This window comes from Bubalus kerabau, chromosome 11 (assembly GCF_029407905.1).
Source record: "Bubalus kerabau isolate K-KA32 ecotype Philippines breed swamp buffalo chromosome 11, PCC_UOA_SB_1v2, whole genome shotgun sequence".
Lineage (NCBI taxonomy): Eukaryota > Metazoa > Chordata > Mammalia > Artiodactyla > Bovidae > Bubalus > Bubalus kerabau.
In genome coordinates this window covers 97,563,470-97,583,015 of record NC_073634.1, presented here as the reverse complement: position 1 = coordinate 97,583,015, position 19,546 = coordinate 97,563,470, and the positions used below count along the sequence as shown (strand labels likewise).

The window sequence follows — 19,546 nt, the reverse complement described above, 5'->3', positions numbered from 1 at the left end:
GCTGGTATTCAAGTTCTGTCTTAACCAGGAACATTCTATTAAAAGACTTTTTCAAAGAGAATTACTGGTGAATACACGTGATGATGATACCTTGTATCTGGGTGGCACCATACAGATTTTTAAGTGCTTTTATTTATTTGGTGTTTTGTAGAGTTACAGAGTAGGCATATTATTAAATAAATGGATGGATGAATCCATTGACTTGATTTTCCAAAAGTAGTGTATTTGTATCTCTAAGCTTACTGTTCGGAAAAGGCAGTGGCACCCCACTCCAGTGCTCTTGCCTGGAGGATTCCGTGGACGGAGGAGCCTGGTAGGCTGCAGTCCATGGGATCACTGAGAGTCGGACACGACTGAGTGACTTCACTTTCACTTTTCACTTTCATGCATTGGAGAAGGAAATGGCAACCCACTCCAGTGTTCTTGCCTGGAGAATCCCAGGGACAGCAGAGCCTGGTGGGCTGCCGCCTATGGGGTCGCACAGAGTCAGACACGACTGAAGCAACTTAGCAGCAGCAAGCTTACTGTTATTATTTTGGAATTTGAGTCTTAAACCCTATTCTCCGAGACTCATGAAAATGGTGGTCAAGGAGCATGAAAAACCAAGCCACTGGCTGTCTTTATGAGTATATTCTAAGTGGGAATTGTTTTTTATTTATTCAATAAATATTGCATTACCTAGCACATAAACGTGTATATATGTGTAATTTATTGTGCCACTGAGCATAAGAGAGACAGGGTCCTTCTGCCCTTTACAGTGAGAGGACAAACTCACACAGTTATAATCCCATGAATAAAGGAGACACATGCCCAGTGGAGCCATGCAAAGCTTTGCAGAAAAAGATAGTGAACAGACTCTAGGGTCATGGATCTGGGCTTGCGAGAATACAGAGGGCAAGAAAAGGAGTATATATCTACTTGTAAATCTGCAGTTTATTCCAAGGATAAACCTGGAGAAGATAGTAGGGACTGTGGCTGGAGATGCTTCTCAGTAGGTAGATGGGGAGCTGCAGACATGAAGACATGCCTGTTCCAGGTATGCCCCAAGCACATTCAAAGCAGGATGTTACATGACTGGACCTGCACTTTAGAATGAGTACTTTGGCACTTGGTTAAAGGATGGAGAAGAAGAGAGCTGGGATTGAAGCCTGATGTAAACCCTCCAGCCTGACTTCAGGGTGGAGTTGGAGTAAAGTTGGTTCATTTTCCACTCACTCAACACCAGCAAAGATTTTTTATCTCTTCTAAGCCTGAAGATATTAGTCATGTATAATATGACAGACAGCCTTTTTTATGTGGAAACCTATCAAAATGGGTTGAGAAAAGATGGATTAAACCTACAAGCCTTGTCAGAGTCACTGGGACTTGCTTTTGAGCGCTTGTTGGATGAGCTCCTGTTCATGGCATGTACCTGATTTAAAGAACAGGGTCTGGAGGGAAAAGGAGGGGAAAAAAGTAGCAGCCTTGGGTTTAATACACAGCTCTCACAACTGTGAACCATCAGCAGAATATCCAATTTAAAGCTGTTCATGTTACACTAACCTCTGGGATTCTTTTAACTGGGCCTTGCCGCGTCACTCTTTTGCCACGTAAATGTCCTTCTGTCAGCAAAGGCTGGTTAACAGCTTCCAAAAGAAGCAAAGTCCTCATGGGAACAGGCTTCCCAGAAACCAAAGAAACATTAAAGAAAAAAGACAGAAAGAAACATGTGTTGTTGGCTTTTGTCACTTCATAGCCCTATCTCCAAAGGTGTTGGTTTTTTCCTTCTTTCACTGTATTGAATTTTGTAGCAGTTTTATTCCATTGTATCTTCATTTCCTAATTTTTCTGTTATATCAAATACTGATTGTATCATATATGTAACTCTTAAGAAAAAAAAAGAAATATGAAATACAGACAGGCCAAAAAAGGAGGGAGTGGAAGGATGTTAGTAAACAGTGTTGGAGCCATTGATTAACTCTGTGGAAAAAATAAATTCTCACCTTAGCCCTTAAACCAAAATTAATTCCAGATGGATTAAAGAGTTAAATGCTGAGGAAGAATTTGGAGGACTTAGAATAAAAACAGTGGAAACCATCATGAAGGGAAACATTTGCCCATGTAATTATTTAAGCTTTCTCTTTACCCAAAACTTCAAAGAAAATTAAATAAGGATAAATTGTTTTCAAAAACCCTTACAAAAGATTACTGTCCTTTGCATATCCAGAATTTCTTCTAAATCAATTAAAATATACTAAATTCTCTTTAGAAAAAGTGGACTAAGAATATGAACAGATCATTTACTTAAGAAATATAGTTCAGAACATATAATAAGATGTTCAACTTCAGTCATGATCAGAGAAGTAAAAATAAAATGAAGATAGGTACAGTGAGGTACAGAGAGGCCAGCAGTCCAGTACATGGCTGGGGGAGTATAAAGAGCCTCAACCCTTCATCTATTTATTATATGAATACATTTATTATATTTGTATTACTATATTTGTTAAGTGCCTTAAAATATTTATAACCTTTGTCTTTAAATTCTGCATGTAGGAACCGTATATAAAAGTTATTGAGTTGATCCAAGTATATAACTTAATGATAGAAGAGTGCTTAAATATAATATGAGAAGTTCATTGGGTGGCATTAAAAGATATTTTCTAAGAATACTTAAAGATATGGGAAAATGCCAGCAAATAATATTAACTTAAAGGGAAAGTTAACACTGTATTTACAGTAATTGTAAATTACTGTATATATAGGTAATGGGTTTCCCAGGTGGTACAGTAGTAAAGAATCTGCCTGCCAATGCAAGAGAGGCAGGTTCGATCCCTGGGTCAGGAAGATTCCCTGGGATAGGAAATAACAACCCACTCCAGTATTCTTACCTGGAAAATTCCATGGACAGAAAAGCCTGGCAGGCCACAGTCCATGGGGTCTCGAAGAGTCGGACATGACTGAGCACACACATACACATGTATGGATAATATACCAAAATGTTAAGTTATCTTCAGATGGTGATGACTTTAATCTTTTTCTCCAGTTTCTAAAGTTTCTATTGTCATTGTATATTAGCTTCATAATCATGAAAAAAAATACATTTTTTGGAAAATGAAGCTCTTATTAAGTTTGATTTAGGGTTATTGAGTTAACTTATTCTAAATATGTTGATAAGTATATATTTAATTTTATTGTTGAACTCAAATGAGTGTCTCCCAACTTCAGCTGTTTAGCTCTGAATCTTTAATCTCTGTTGCAGTTGACTGCCTGCATCCATGGGTCTGCTGCGATGCTCTACCCCATGTTCTGGCAGCACGTGTACATCCCTGTTCTGCCTCCACATCTGCTGGACTACTGCTGGTAAGGCCGCTGCCCACCCTGTCCTCTGCTGTTCCTTCTCCAGAGAATGATCAGGCATCTCAGGTCAATAACTTGTAATGCAGTTGATGACTGTAAATTAAAAATACTAACTTCAAAGTGATCTGAATTTTAGATCACCAGATTGCACTGGCCTGTTTGTTTCCAAACAGCTTTCATATACGTCATGGCGTTCTAGAGAGTTCAAGAGGGTAGATAATACCTTCCCCATTCCTTGGTGTAGGGAAACCAAAGCACCAAAGAGTTGTGTGATTTTTTTTTTTTTTTTCCTTAAGACAAATTGGAAACTGGTGTCAAGAACAATTGAGATCCCCAAGGTCTTCAAGTTTCAGCTATGCCCTGGCACGTTCTGTAAGACTTGCCCTCAGCTGTGGTTTGAGAGTACAAGCCAGGCTTCAAAACACTCTTTTGAGGGCAAGTCTTTTGAAGGGAATTTCACTATTGAGTGAAATGTGTTTTAGTTGAAGAAGGGAGGGAGGCTGACATGGAATTCTTCCTGGAAGAGGCTTAGCTGTGTTTTGATGCTTCAGGTAGGAACTCCAAGGGGCTTGGGTGTGCAGGGATTGGTGGAGCTGAGAAAGTCATCATAGTCCCTCTGCCTCTCTCATGGTACAGCTTTCACTTTCCATTACTTGGAAAGTTTTGATTGCTAAATTGTTATCTAGTCTAAAACCAGCAGCTCAGAGTCCCAAAACTGAAGACAAAAATGCTCCGTCACTAACATCAGTGATAACAATGGTTGCCACATTTGAATCTCTGCTGTGCCTCCCTCCTGTCCCCTCATCACTTATTGGACCATCTCTTTACATCTGTGATCTCATTTTATTCTTCCAGCAACCCTGTAAGACAAGTATTATTAGCTCCATTTCACAGGTCGATAAACCAAGGCTGCAAAAGATTTAGTAACTTTCCCTAAAATAGATGTTGTTGTTTTTCAGTCACTAAATTGTGTCCAGCTCTTTGTAACCCCACAGACTGCAGCACACCAGGCTCCTTGTCCTTCTCTGTCTCCTGGAGTTTGCTCAGATTCATGTTCATAGAGTCAGTGATGCTGTCTAACCATCTCATCCTCTGCTGCCCCCTTCTCCTTCTGCCCTCAGTCTTTCCCAACATCAGGGTCTTTACCGATCAGCTGGCTGTTTGCATCAGGTGGCCAAAGTATTGGAACTTCAGCATCAGTCCTTCTAATGAATATTCAGAGTTGATTTCTTTTAAGATTGGTTGGGACTCTCAAGGGTCTTCTCTAGCACCACAATTCAAAAGCATCAGTTCTTCAGTACTCAACTTTCTTTATGGTTTAACTCTCACATCTATACATGACTACTGGAAAAACCATAGCTTTGGCTGTAGGGACCTTTGTCGACAGAGTGATGTCTTTGCTTTTTAATACTCTGTCTAGGTTTGTCATAGCTTTCCTTCCAAGGAGCAAGTGTCTTTTAATTTTATAGCTACAGTCACCACTATTCCATTTTTATAAAAACAAACAAAAATTATGTGTGTGTGTGTATATATATATATATATATATATATAAAACACAAAAATTAGATACACACAAACAAACATATAGACAGGCAGAAATCTGGAAGGAAAGACACCAAAATGTTAACAGTGATTTGTGTTGTGGGGGAGAGAGAAGAATTCTGCATGATCTCTATATTATTTTCCATACTTTCAAATATTTCTAACAATGAAAAAGTCTAGTTCTGTAATTGAAAAGTTTCATTAAAAAAAAAATCAATGTTTATTCTGGCCAGTTGTTACTTCCAGCCATCTCAGGTCACAGCTCTCCTTTCTTGTTTGTTTAGAGGATTTATTAGCTGTTTCACTTTTCCCTGTGGAAGCTGACCCACAATCCTCTTTTCAGCTTCCTCTCAATCTCTAACCCTCTCAAGGACTGTTACCAGCCTGACCGAGAGCAGTGGTGCAGCAGCTCTAACCAAGAAGGGAAGACTTGGCAAGGACGGTTGCCAAGCCCTTGTCACCTCAAACTTTCACTCTAAAAGCTCATAGTTGAGGCTTGTTAATTTTTAGAGCCCGAGTGGGTTTTGTGATTAGGCTCCATATTGGAAGTTTCTGTTTGTGTGATCATAGTCTCTCTGCTGGTCTCTTGTTTTCATGAAAGAACTTTTTGACATTTGACCATAGGATGATTACAGGCCTGTGGGGATTGGTATCTGTTTATTAACTGCAAGATGTAAGAATGATGAAATAAAAGACCCCAAGAGAAAAAAACAGATCCTCTATTTAAGGCTTGATTTGATCACCTTCAGCCTGCTACCACTGCTTTGGTCAGAAACTACAAATGTCATGAAATTTGAGTCAATGCTAATAACTTTATTCTGTTGTGCTTGGTGACTTTCACCACTGTTGAGTTTAATCCTTGGTGGTAAGAGCCAGCAGGGATAACCAGCATTTTAAGTAAAGTGCTAGGAGCCTGAAACATGTAAATTTGAAGGAGGTTTGTTCCTCTGCAGATGATTTAAATGTTAAGTACGTCCCCATGCAGGGGATACACGAAATGGAATCTGAAAACTATTATCTCCTGTAGAAATGAACTCTCAATTTACTCACTGCACAGGAAGGGCAGATTCTAGTCATTTTCACTGCCAGCAGGTGCCCTTTCTATGCATAATAGACTTTGCAAGTGTAATTAACACATGAGGACCACTGCTGCCAGTTTTTCTTCAGGTACATGCTGCTAGGAGTTTTCAGGACAACAGTGTAGGCTGTAAGAGCTTTTTACATTACACTTGAAGATAAGGTGTTCATTGACTTCTGGACAAAGACATGCTAAAATAGGGTTGAACCCAGACCCTACTATTGGTTTTATAGATCATAGTCCTTGGACCCAGAAACCCTAAGAGCTGTAACGTGGGCCTTTGGTAACACAGAAGCCAATGTAGCAAAGCTGTGGGATGCAGTGAGTACATGGAAAGTATGATGCTGAAACCCAGCAATTATATGGAAGACTAATTGCACATTCACAAATACAACAACCAATTATCTAAGTTAACTTTAATTAGAGCTATAATCACAGATTTTAATTATCTGAAGAAAATCCATTTAATACAAATAGTCTGCCTTAAATATTTCCCAAATTAATTTTTTTCATGTTCCTTCCCATTTTTAGAGAGAGTGGTAGAAAAAGTGTCTGAGCTTTATATTCAGAGAGGCCCAAGTTCAAATCTGTTTCATCTCTTAATAGCTGTATAACCATTAACAGTCTATCTTACCTCTCTGATTTGGCATTTTGTCTTCTGTAAAATGGGTTTGATTTACCTACTTTGAAGAATGGCTTTAGAAATTAGAGATACTGATATCAAGCGGCACATAGGGGCCATTTAGTAAATGGTGGTTGCTCTTATTACGCTTATTATAAACATGGGACATGGGTTTTGGTTTCCAGAAGGTTTTACTCACATCAAACGTTTTTCTTGTTTCTGCTGCCTTGTGAGCTCAGGGAAAAACTTTATAATTCATCTTCTCTTTTTACCCATCAGATTGTTTTTATTTTGATTTTTTTTATTTAACTTGGGTTATTGTATGGTTGTTTTCATTTGCAGCTGTGGCATAAGAATGAAAAGAAAAGAAACAAAAGCAGATGGCAGAGAAAACGAAAGGAGTAAGACATTTCCAGCCCTTATGAATATTTAAAAACATGTGCTGCTGGTTCCTTTCTACTTTAGAGCTGTGCCATTCTCTTGATTTTGAAAGTGAAAATGAGAATGTTCCCTACCTTGGCTGATGGCAGTCCTGACCTCGGCCAGTATTGGAAGAGCCTTCCTATTGTGGGGACAGAGGGATACACTTGCTGATGAAAATCAGCATTCCCTTTCATAATAATAATCACCATATATGGAGTACAGTGTGCAAGTCAAGCTCTTTATAAACATTACTGCAGATCTTTAAAATCAAACTGTAAGGTAAATATTGGGGCTTCCCAGGTAGTGCTAGTGGTAAAGAACTTGTCTGCCAATACAGGAGACGTAAGAGACACGGGTTTGACCCCTGGGTCAGGAAGATGCCCTGGAGTAGGAAATGGCAATCCATTCCAGTATTCTTGCCTGGAGAATCCCATGGACAGAGGACTCTGGTGGGCTATAGCCCATAGGCTGCAAGGAGTTGGACATGACTGAAGTGACTTAGCATGGCATGGCACAAGGTTAGCTCTATTGTATAGATTAGGAAACTGAGGATCAGAGAAGTTTAGCGACTTACCCACCATGACACAACTAAGAAATGGTAGAGCCTGCACTTGAAATCCAAGGCCATTTCATATTAAAGCTTTCCTTACTAATGTCCTTTAAAGAATTAGAGAATAAGCTGTGCCTGTCACCAAGATTTTGTGGAAAAAATTCTTTACATAGGCTTTTTGATGACTGGCTAATAATTGTGGACTAATGTTATCATTCATTATTATTCATTCATTCAACAAATATTTGTAGAGCACTTATTCTGTACCAGGCACTATGCTAATTAAATGTTGCTAATAAAAGGTCCCAATAGAAGCCATATGGTATTTTCCATGTAAATTCCCTTTTTTCCCTTAGTCCTTCAGAAGTAGTCCTAAATAAGGACCAAATCAGTTCTCAAATTGAATTGTACATTTGGGTTATTCTGGATACCTGTTAATGTATTTCTAAATATGTGATAAAATATTTCCAAACAGATCAGGACAAGTTCATATTTCCCCCAAAGGGCAGCCAGGCCAAGAGCCAAGTTAGTAGCTAACTCCTGATTTTCTTTGAGAGCATGACTGAACTAAAAAGTTAAATGTGCACAGTTAAGGTTTAGATTTTGTATCCAACTTTGTAAAATTCATCGTATTTTCTGGCATTTCTAGATGTCTCTGGGATTCATTCTTCCACTCAGAGTGGGCATGCTTAGATTCTCTGTGAGACATACTAGTTCTAGGCTCTTTATCTGTACTATATGTGGGGTTCTGAATAACCCCCTCCATGCTACATCATGTATTCCATCTAGGATTTTTAGCACACAGTCTTAATATGCCTTTTTACAGGGTGCATGGTCCATGTGGGTGAAAGGGTAGCAGTCCAGACACAGCTGTGAAACGACAAATGGATGTGACTAGAGCTGGGTATTGGGAATAAATTGATGCTAAAGTGAAATTATTTATATTCTTGGTGTCAGTGATAGAAATCAACAAAGTGTGGTATAGTAGAAACATAAAACTCCAGCTTTGGTTCTGGTTTCCCCATTTACTGTTTTGAGGTTGCTGAACACCTCTAAGCCAGTTTTCTGTTAAATGTGAATAGTAATTAGTGGTAAAGAACACACTTGCCAATGCAGGAGATATGAGACCCAAGTTTGATCCCTGGGTTGGAAAGATCCTCTGGAGGAGGAAATGACTACCCACTCCAGTATTCTTGCCTGGAGAATCCCATGACAGAGGAGCCTGGATGGCTACAGTCCATGGGGTCGCAAAGAGTCAGATACAACTGAAGTGGCAGCACCCACACACTGATAAACAGCAAGTGACCATAAAGAGTAGGTACTATTTTTGTTATTACTGACTGTATATGTGTGTGTGTGTGTATTTATGTTGTTCAGTTGCCAAGTCATGTGCAACTCTGCAACCCCATGGACTGTAGCACGCCAGACCTCCCTGTCCCTATCTCCTGGAGCTTGTCCAAGTTCATGTCCATTGAATTGGTGATGTTGTCCAACCATCTCATCCTTTGCCACCCTCTTCTCCTTTTGCCTTTGATCTTTCCCAGCATTAGAGTCTTTCCAATGAGTCTGCTTTTCGCATCAGGTGGCCGAAGTATTGGAGCTTCAGCTTCAGCATCAGTCCTTCCAATGAGTGTTCAGGGTTGATTTCTGTTAAGATTGATATGTATTTATAGTCAATATATATTAATATGTACATGTGCATACACACACACATATATATGATTCAACAATCCAGTGCAAGTTTGCAAATCCAGATAGGATGAAAGTGGATTAGATAGACAAGTATCACTAAAATTCTTTAATATATAATCAATCAAAATTGGATTCTAACACCTAAGCAAAAACTGCGTCTTTTCCATTTTGGAGCAAGTAAATATGAGTGCCTTTATGTCTCTAGCACTGGGCATAGAAAGGCAGAGGCTTATAGATGGTTCTGGACCTGAGGAAATACTACTTCACAAAAGAACTCAGGCGCCCAGGCAAAAGTTGGGACAGTTTGTTTCTGTTTCTTTTTTTAAGCTAAGAAGCATCAAGGGGCCATGATAGGTCCATTGCTCAGAGCAAGCAACCGCTGCAGCAAGAACTTGTCTGGAAGCCTAAGAGGGGATGAGGACCAGGATTTCAGTTTCAGACAAAACAAGGAGGGAAGTTAGGTCTGTCCTGGACCTAATGGTTAGAAAGTTCACAAACGATGTATGTTGGTTGAACAAAGTAAAATTATAGATTCCTGGGTAAATCCCATATTAAAATTTGGCTGAACTTGACCTTGAGGTTCCAGCAGAGAAGCTGAGTAGGAGAAGATAATTCACGCTTGGAAGTCAAACCTCTGGGTCCAAATCCTGGCTCTGGTCCTACTGAATATGTCTTTAGTTGAATCACATAGTCTCTCTGAACTTCTCTTTTCTCATCCACAGGAATATATCAAAAATACAGTTCTCCATAAAGAGCCTAGCATCAAGTAGGTACCTAAACAGAAATTGTTAGATGATGACAGTCACTGAGGCCTGTATTGAGATGCACCCTCATTTCCTTCAGCAGCACCCAAAACTGAAAGTGCCAGGAGCCTTTGGAGGAAGCTTTGGACAATTTCTGAGTAAACTGTCTTCCTGGTGGAAAAAATGAGAGAGAGGAAAGATGGCTGTTTGCATTATTGATGCCATGGATTTGTAAGAATCTATACCTATACTCTGGAGAAGGCACTGGCAACCCACTCCAGTACTCTTGCCTGGAAACTCCCATGGACGGAAGAGCCTGGTGGGCTGCAGTCCATGGGGTCACTAAGAGTCGGACACAACTGAGCAACTTCCCTTTCACTTTCCACTTTAATGCACTGGAGAAGGAAATGGCAACCCACTCCAGTGTTCTTTCCTTGAGAATCCCAGGGACAGAGGAGCCTGATGGGCTGCAGTCTATGGGGTCGCATAGAGTCGGACACGACTGAAGCGACTTAGCAGCAGCAGCATACCTATACTCTCTAAGTTCTATAGCAAAACTGCCTTTTCAGGTTCTCCATTTGATTTTTAAAAATTGAAGCATAATTCATATACCATAAAATTAATCATTTTAAAAGTGTACAGTTCAGTGGTTTTTCATGTATTCACAAGGTTGTGTAGCCATCACCACTGTTTGAGTCCAGATCCATTAAGTTTTTAATACATTTTTTATTGTTGTTAGTAAGACTGTATGGATCACAATAAACTGTGGAAAATTCTGAAAGAGATGGGAATACCAGACCACCTGACCTGCCTCTTGAGAAACCTGTATGCAGGTCAGGAAGCAACAGTTAGAGCTAGACATGGAACAACAGACTGGTTCCAAACCAGGAAAGGAGTACGTCAAGGCTGTATATTGTCACCCTGCTTATTTAACTTCTATGCAGAGTACATCATGAGAAACGCTGGGCTGGAAGAAGCACAAGCTGGAATCAAGATTGCCGGGAGAAATATCAATCACCTCAGATATGCAGATGACACCACCCTTATGGCAGAAAGTGATGAAGAACTAAAGAGCCTCTTGATGAAAGTGAAAGAGGAGAGTGAAAAAGTTGGCTTAAAACTCAACATTCAGAAAACTAAGATCATGGCATCTCGTCCCATCACTTCGTGGGAAATAGATGGGAAACAGTGTCAGACTTTATTTTTTTAGGCTCCAAAATCACTGCAGATGGTGATTGCAGCCATGAAATTAAAAGACGCTTACTCCTTGGAAGGAAAGTTATGACCAACCTAAACAGCATATTAAAAAGCAGAGACATTACTTTGTCAACAAAGGTCCATCTAGTCAAGGCTATGGTTTTTCCAGTAGTCGTGTATGGATGTGAGAGTTGGACTATAAAGAAAGCCAAGCACTGAAGAATTGATGCTTTTGAACTGTGGTGTTAGAGAAGACTCTTGAGAGTCCCTTGGACTGCAAGGGGATCCAACCAGTCACTCCTAAAGGAAATCAGTCCTGAATATTCATTGGAAGCACTGATGCTGAAGCTGAAACTCCAGTACTTTGGCCACCTTATGTAAAGAACTGACTCATTTGAAAAGACCCTGATGTTGGGAAAGACTGAAGGTGGGAGGAGAAGGGAAAGACAGAGGATGAGGTGGTTCGATGGCATCACCGACTTGATGGGCATTAGTTTGAGTAGACTCTGGGAGTTGGTGATGGACAGGGAGGACTGGCATGCTGCAGTCCATAGGGTCGCAAAGAGTCGGACACTACTGAGCAACTGAACTGACCCTCTCTTTGGGACACACTCATGATTGCAGCCCACTGCCTCATGGCCCTCTACCTCCTTTGCTGCTGCATCTGCATCTGAATATCTGGGTCCACCCTGCTAGTCCCACTTCCCAGTCCTCTTTCTGCTGCCTGATGTGATGAGGGGCAACAGCCTTCTTCCTTTGCCCCAGTTTCTGCCTGATCTCCATGGGACACAGCTGGCTCTGACCTGTGCTTATCTTGGTCTGGTTTTCGATTTCTTGTGACACATCTGATAGGTAATTCTTCACTCCTCTCTGACCTGGAGACTATCTTGAATCCAACACTTAGAAAACTCTGAAACTTGTAAGACAGTGCAGTGGCCTCGACAGCAAAGACATTCTACATATGTTTGTGGTCACCAGTAGAGCAGGAGCCACAGGCCATGTAACGTCATCTTCAGAGAAGCTTCAGTTCTGGAGGAGGTTCCCTCATGGTGGGGATTTGGGGATGTGTTCCTGCCTCTTTCACGAGAAGAAGACACAAAGCAGCAGTTCAGTGCTCAGCTCAGAGTAACCTCACAACAAATGTGGGTTTGTCTTCCATGTGAATATTTGAAAGACTGAGAGGCTATGCTGAGAATGTAATTGGACGCTATGCATCTTGACATGTGACGTTTCTTAGTCCTAGAAAAACAAAGAAAGATTTTCTTTCACTCATTACCTCTTGCATTTTCAACTTTTACACTATTTTGGGTGGTTAATTTCTCTTGGTTTATTTATCCAAAACCTCTTTTTCTCTTCTCATTTTTTCTGTGCATCATTCGTTCCTGCATTTCTATGAGGGTTTCACGGGTCTCTGGTGGCTCAAACCGGAGACTTCTTTTGTGACCTGGCTCTGGCTCTTATGGTTCTCATTGAACTCTCTGGGGGCAATAGAGAGCCCTGTCTCCTGACCTTTCCTCTGTGATTAACTTCTCCTGCCGCAGTGGTCTTAGCCATGGAGCCCTTCCTGATTTCCCTAGTCTGTCTCCTTCCGGTAGACTGAGGAGGCATAAAAGGGCAAACTACTCTAGGCTTTGATGTTGACCTTTCTGGGTTTCCATCCAGTCGTTATCTTTGTAACTCTTGTGTTTGTTTCGGTTGGGTTTGGTGGCTTGCAGCTCTTTCGCCAAGCCCCAGGGTTACCCCAGGAAGCCACAGGGCCACTCTCAGGAGGACATTGTCCTCCCTCCCCCGCTTCACGGTCAGCTCCGATACTCACATGTCTTGCATTAGCAGACCATCCCCAGCACCCAGCACTGTGCACCCAGCTCCTCCATTGCTGTAAGCCCCATGCTCTGGCCATTGAAATGCGGATGGCAGCTCGGCAGTCTGTACTGCCTCCTAATCTAAGATTGCTCCTATCTTCACATGGACCTTCATCCTGTGCTACTGCTCATAAATCAGGGAGGGCCTGTTGGAAGCCGCGCAAGAAGTTAAATCCTTTTTTCCCTAAGAAAATCTCGATTAACTAATGGCATTTTGCACCCCTTCCATCTTTCAAGTCATATTTTCTGCCTCTCACCAGCTGTGACCTTTGTCAAGTCACTTAACCTCTTGGAGCCATAGGCTCCTCTGTGAATTATGGAGATCAGACTTTCAAGATTGCTGTGGGGATGAGATGAGGTCATCTCAGGTCTACCCCCAGGCACCTTGTAACTCTCCTCACAGTGGCCTACGCACCTACAAGAATATGCTTATTTGCTGTCTGCTGTTGAATGTAAGCTCTAAATAGGTAGGGTTCAGAACTATTTTTTCTCTTGTCTATCCCCTGTCCAGTGTGGCGCCTGATGCATAGTAATATTGACTGACCAGGACATGGAAAACACTGAACACTTAGTAAATGCACCACAAGATGTTAGTTTTCTCTCTTACCCCTCCTCAGTTGCCTTTTTAAAGTTGAAGCTCCTAGGTGACTAGTTTATTTTTCTCTGTGGACACTGCGAATCGTGTGACAATCCTGTTTCCTTCTTTGGGTTGGCAGTTGGAGGACTCAGAGCCAGAGGTGTGGCCACCCCAGCAGGCATGCAGAACCTTGCAGCACACACTGAAGTGCCCACCTCACCCCGGCTTCTGTTCTTTCCCTCTGCCTCTATTTTTTTTTTTTCATATTTTTCTGTTGTACTAAACATATTCCTATAAGTTACCTGAAATTCCGTTTAGAACAAGAAAGCATATCAGCTCATTTAAGCTATTTGCAAATGTATTTTTATCCTGGCTACAAAGTGTCCACTTGCTATTTTATTTTTTAGCTATAACGGTCAAATGCCCATTTTTTTCTTAAGTGTAACATAATGGTATAAAAAAAAGTAAATCATAAGAAACTTTAAAGGAGGAGGATTTGGGCTGGAATCACCATTAACTGTGACCATGGGCAAGTTTCTGAGGGTCCCTTTTTTAATCTATAAAATGGATGGTATACGCTGGATTATTTGAGAATTAAATGAGATAAGGGCCCCCGCACAGCCCTTGGTATTTGGTGAGCACCCAGCACATCCCCGCCTCTTTATTCCTCCTGCTCTTCTCATGGCCCCACCATGGACTCTGGGGAATGGGAAACACAGTTTGGCTCTCCATGCCCGACAGTCTGGAATAACCATATAAATTAGCACGTGCTTCATGCCAAATGGGCAACCCAGACAATATCCTCTGAATAGGGAGGTTTTAGCAACCTTGGGGTGATCTGAGAAGGGATGTTTGGCAGACCACGGGGTTCAGTAGGACTTGGAGGACACAGGGAAGGGCCCACAGAGACACATGTGGCTCAGCCCAGAGGCAGGTTGGGGTTCCTGTGGTGAGGGGGCTGGCCAGGGTCTTGAACAGAACGTGGAAGGGCCCGAGACTTTGCACAGCTGCTGGCAGGCCCCCAGGGAACAGGTTAGGAAAAAACCTCCAAACCTCTTTCTGCTCTTCTTCCATAGCCAGGCACATGCTGAGCTCCTAGGGGAACAGTGGGCTTGCTCCGACTCAGTAAGACAGGTTTGGGTTCTAGTCTCAGGGCCGCCATTTACTAGCTGTGTGACCTCACTGAATTGTTCAGCTTCCCAGCCTTTGTTTCTTCATCGTATAGTTGGTGGCGATGATAGTACTCACCTTGTACCGTGGTCCTGAGGACCCAGTGAGAAAATGCCCGTCGTGCCCTTAGCCTAGTGCTGCCTGAGGCGAGTGCACCACAGACACCATGTGCTCTTCTTGGCTCCCTGTGCAACTCTGGCCATTGTATTAGCCTGTGGCCCATCTCTCTGGTCACTCTTAGGAAGACGAAAACTAGAATTATTTGTGTTCTCCAATAAGGTGTGTTGTATGGTTTTTGTTCGCTTTCCTTTCCCCATTCTGTTGTCCTTTAACCTCTCCAACAATGCTGGGCCTTGTTATTTCAGAGCAGAATTTTAAACTGTAAGACGAATTGTGTTTACACTTTGGTTTCTTTTCGAGTGGGAGGGAGGAAGGAAGGTAGAAAAGCTCAAATGTGTAAGACCAGAGTTTCCTTTCTTTAAAGACAGTGAACTGAGGAAAGACTGGTGGGATCCCTTTGCAGATTTGGGTATTGGCTAAAAGGTGGTATGCCTCTGAGAGGCAAGGCGGGGGCTGTGATATGTACATTGTAGAGCTCACTGTGTATTAATATGCGAAAAGAAAGAGTGGCCCTTCCAAACCCCTGGGAGCTCTAAGCTATATCCTTACCGAGGTCAAAGAGGTGTTGCTCACGTGCGGGTGGAGGCCCCCATACCTCCCTCCACATCTCATCTCTCCTCCCCTCTGCCTTTGTCTCAGGAAGCTGCATTTTATGTATTTGGGCAGCCAATGTTCCTTTATTTCACCTGACTCTTTTCCAATTAGTAGTCACTCTCCTCAGGGGAACATAATTAAGAGGGCCCTGGTTATCTGGGGGAAAGAAATTAGCAAATTGAGAAAGTGCAGTAATGATGAACGGGGACTACAGGATCATTAATAAGTCTGCAGTATCCATGTGCTTGCCTGTCCATTGCTGGGAAGGAGCTCATGCTACAGAATCTACCTCTAAGCACAGTGCTCTGCATCGCAGGCCTGGAGTCAGTGAGAGGACTGGGTGAACAGCCCCCTCGGTTTCCCAGCACTCCTCTTCCTTTGGCTTTAGTACTGAGTATGTGACAGTTTAGGCTTTCAGTCCAACAGCCCTAACTTTGAATTTCAGCTTCACTGCTTACTAGCTCTGTGACCCTGGGGGCAAGTTACTTCACCTTTCCGAACCTGTTTCTCCATCTGAAAATGTGGATAGTAGTGATACCTTGCAGAGTTGCCTTGAAAATTGTACAGAAGTGATGCATAAAGGCAGCTGATTTATAGTAACTCAATTGATATTAGTTCCTTTTTCCCTTAAGAGGATTCAGAGTAAACACCTTTCAGGTAAACGTCATTATGTTGTCCCTGCCTTTGACGCTAGCAATATAACTCCTCTGCTTTGCAGGGGAGAAGGAAGAAAGAATAGCTTTTATTCTTCCAGGGTGACGCTGATGAAGTCAGGCAGTGCCGTAATTCCCAGAGAACAAAGGCCTAGGGCAGATACACCCTGTCCCAAAACTCAGAGGTGTACAGTGCGTCCCAGAATTGCTGTCATCCATCAGACAGTTGTGACACGGTTGTGGTAGCCTGTCTGTGCATGAACTTGGTCATAGCTGTTGATATTGTTGTTATTGCTGACGCACTAAGTCATGTCCGACTCTTTGCGACCCCATAGACTATAGCCCACTAGGTCCTCTGTCCATGGGTTTCCCAGGCAAGAACAATGGGATGGGTTACCATTTCCTTCTCCAGGAGATCCTCCCTACCCAGGGATTGAACCTGCATCTCCTGCATTGACAAGCAGTTTCTTTACCACTGAACCACCAGGGAAACCCAGCTCTTATTATTATCACCCCTTTAATTATGTGCATTGTTGGTTCTGCATGTGTGGTGTCAAATTTTCCATTTAAAATGTCTTCCAAATCTCAGTCAGATTCAACATGGAAATGTAAAGTCAGTGTGAATACTGAAAGGCACCAGAGCATAGAAGCATGGTGTTCATTTGCTATTGGTGAAACAGCTATTTGCATTGATATTTTCTTGATAGTCAACAAGCAAGTTCTTTCTGGGAGCTAACAAAAGAAGATAGATAGCATCTAGAAAAAGTATTACATTTTGTTTCTGAGATACCCTTAAAGAAAACATGGGCATTGATGACTCTGAATCAGAAGATGATCCAGATGAGTCAGGTTCTGAATATGAAATTTTTTAGAACTAGCTTAACCAAGTTTTTTGCTATATTTTCTTTTTAAGAAATAGTAATGAGTGGTTTTAAAAATTTGTCACTGTGTGTGATAAGCAAGTAATGAATCATAGATTACTTGGTGGTTTTTGCATTTTTGGTGGTACATAAAATCAAGGTTAAAGGTTGCCCTCCAAAGAAAGTGATAAGCAACGTGACTGAACTTAGTAAGTAGACAAGTGACAAGAGATCATGTTGGAATCAGAAACTCATGAGTAGAGGTGATGTGTGTCAAGCACCGCATGCTCCTCATGGAGTCTCAGCTGTCCTCACCAGGATTTTGTCAGGTGCCCTTCAGAACAAGGGTAGAAACAGGAAACCCTGGGCTCTAGGAGAATGAGTCCAGTGGTATCAGCCATGTCCACCCAGGCTGTGACGAGAGACCGCTGGGACATGATGACTGACCAAGTCTACCATGTGGTGTTCCTGGGCGAGGCGTTTCATGGGTTCTCGCTAATCATTGCAACAGTCCTGAAAGATTTCCACTGGGGTTGGTACTGCCCTTTTAAAGACACTTTGCCAAAATATAACAAAAGATGTTAACAACAGTTCTGCCCTTTGACTTGGTAATTCCATGTTTGAAAATTCGTGCACATGAGATTGTTCATTTTCGTTATGATGTTATTCATAGTGAAAAGATGGAAGTGACTTAATGTCTAACTCTAGCAATAGAGTTCAGTAAATTAAGGGACATCCCTACTTGGTGGAATATTATATAGTCTTTAAAACAATCACAAAGGTTGCGGTATAATATGGGAAATGTTAATGCAGCCAATGAGAAAGCAATAAAATATATGCACTCTGTAATTTCAAAGGTATTTTAAAATGTTAGTGTTAATATTGGAGGAGAATAATGTAAAAATAAAAGTAGTTGTGATAACTTGATCATGAGTGTTTCCATTCTCTTTACAACAACAACAAAAAAAAGAGCGAGAGAGAAGTCAGTAACTGCCATAACTATTGAGATATTATTGAGAATAAAAGTTGTTTTCAGAATGTAGGTAGAATTACCCAGTTACATACTTGCTACTTTAAGATCTTAAGGAATCTCTGGTTTTCTTTTTTTTCCCTCTCTCCCTCTCCCCATTTGAAATTTGTAACTAGTATATTTGCAGAGCAAAAGTGCAGTAGATTCAGGGATGCATTTGAGGCTATGTAAGCAAACGATGACAATGTAAAAGGTTATTTGTCCAAATTTGCATTCATAAAAAACATGGCGTGCTGTGATTTCAGAATAAATGTGTTTTAAAATATTTGCTAAATACCGAGCTATTTCAGCCCTAAGTTGGCTAAGAAACTACATTTCTATGATAAGCCATAATTACTCTTTGGAAAATTATTGGGCTTAAAAAAAATACCTACCTAATGGTACCTGAAGAGTGAGTCTCACTTTGTCCCTTTCTACGTCTGCCTTCACTTCTAAGACTCCTTTTTCCTCTCTTTCATTGGTTTTTATTGCAAGACAAAGAGAAAAGGCATTAACACCTATTTAAAATTCTAGAAAAAAAATTTTTTTAAGGTAAAAGCCTACAGTTAAATTATATAAATTTCTGTGGATATTTATTTTTACCTTTCTCTGAGTTGTTTGAGTGTCTTTTTCTATACATTAGCTCATTTGTTTGGAATTTCAGTTCTGAAATTCTAATTAAAACTCAGGGTCATTTGTCACTTGCATGACGGTGCTGGTGGGAGCTGGGGAAGTTTATGAGATTTGGTTAAATATTATGGATTTGAGTTTTTCTCCCTTCTATGTGTTTGGCTGTGCTTCTGGACACATTAATAAGTGGCCATTTTTTCTGGAATTCTGTACTCTTCCTGCTTCCTTTCATTACATTAGGCAAGGTTCCACTAGATGAGACATTTGCAGTCTTAAGACTTCCTGCCAGGGTTCAGACTTTGTATTTTTGACATTGAAGCTGTCGTGTTCCTGAAGCTACTTAATTAGAAACACATTCATTTCAGTGTACACTAGAGAAAGCTTGGACAGCAGAGCCAGGCACACTGGGAAGTTTGAGCATTTGTGTAGCTGGCAGCTAAACTAATGGTTTACAGTTTAAGGGGAAAAAATATCATAGGGCATTTCCTTGCCCCTAGAAGCGAAGGGAAGCTGAATGTGCACAGCAGATACCTTTTTTTTTTTTTTTTAAAAGGAGAGAAGAAGAAAAAAGGAAAGAAAAGACAACTCCACTTTCACTGCAGTTGCATGTTCAGTTCTTTCTTTGGCTATTATCAAATACAAAAGTCTTCTAAAAGAATATTTCCCAAACTGTGCTGCTAATATTCAAGTCTGTTTTACAGGCTCCCAAGATATATTACTGCTGAGATCTGTAGTAAGGAGTACATTTTATATTCTGGAGAAGGATTTTTGCTTGAAGAATTTTATTTGTTGAATGGTAATGAGGGAATTGTGCTCTTTCTTATTTTTAAATGTTTGAGCAATTTTAAAATGCACATCTGATGTTTCAAAAACCTTCGTTGCCTATC

At 41.1% G+C, this 19,546-nt stretch overlaps 1 protein-coding gene across 3 annotated transcripts in view; it reads left to right on the top strand.

Moving 5' to 3' along the window:
* Positions 1 to 19,546, top strand: part of DENND1A (DENN domain containing 1A) — a 520,884-nt gene that overhangs the window by 293,483 nt on the left and 207,855 nt on the right. For all 3 annotated transcript variants that reach the window (XM_055541097.1, XM_055541098.1, XM_055541100.1), the window contains exon 10: positions 3,239 to 3,339. In XM_055541097.1, the coding sequence (XP_055397072.1) occupies positions 3,239 to 3,339 (101 nt within the window). The remainder of the gene's footprint in view (positions 1 to 3,238; positions 3,340 to 19,546) is intronic.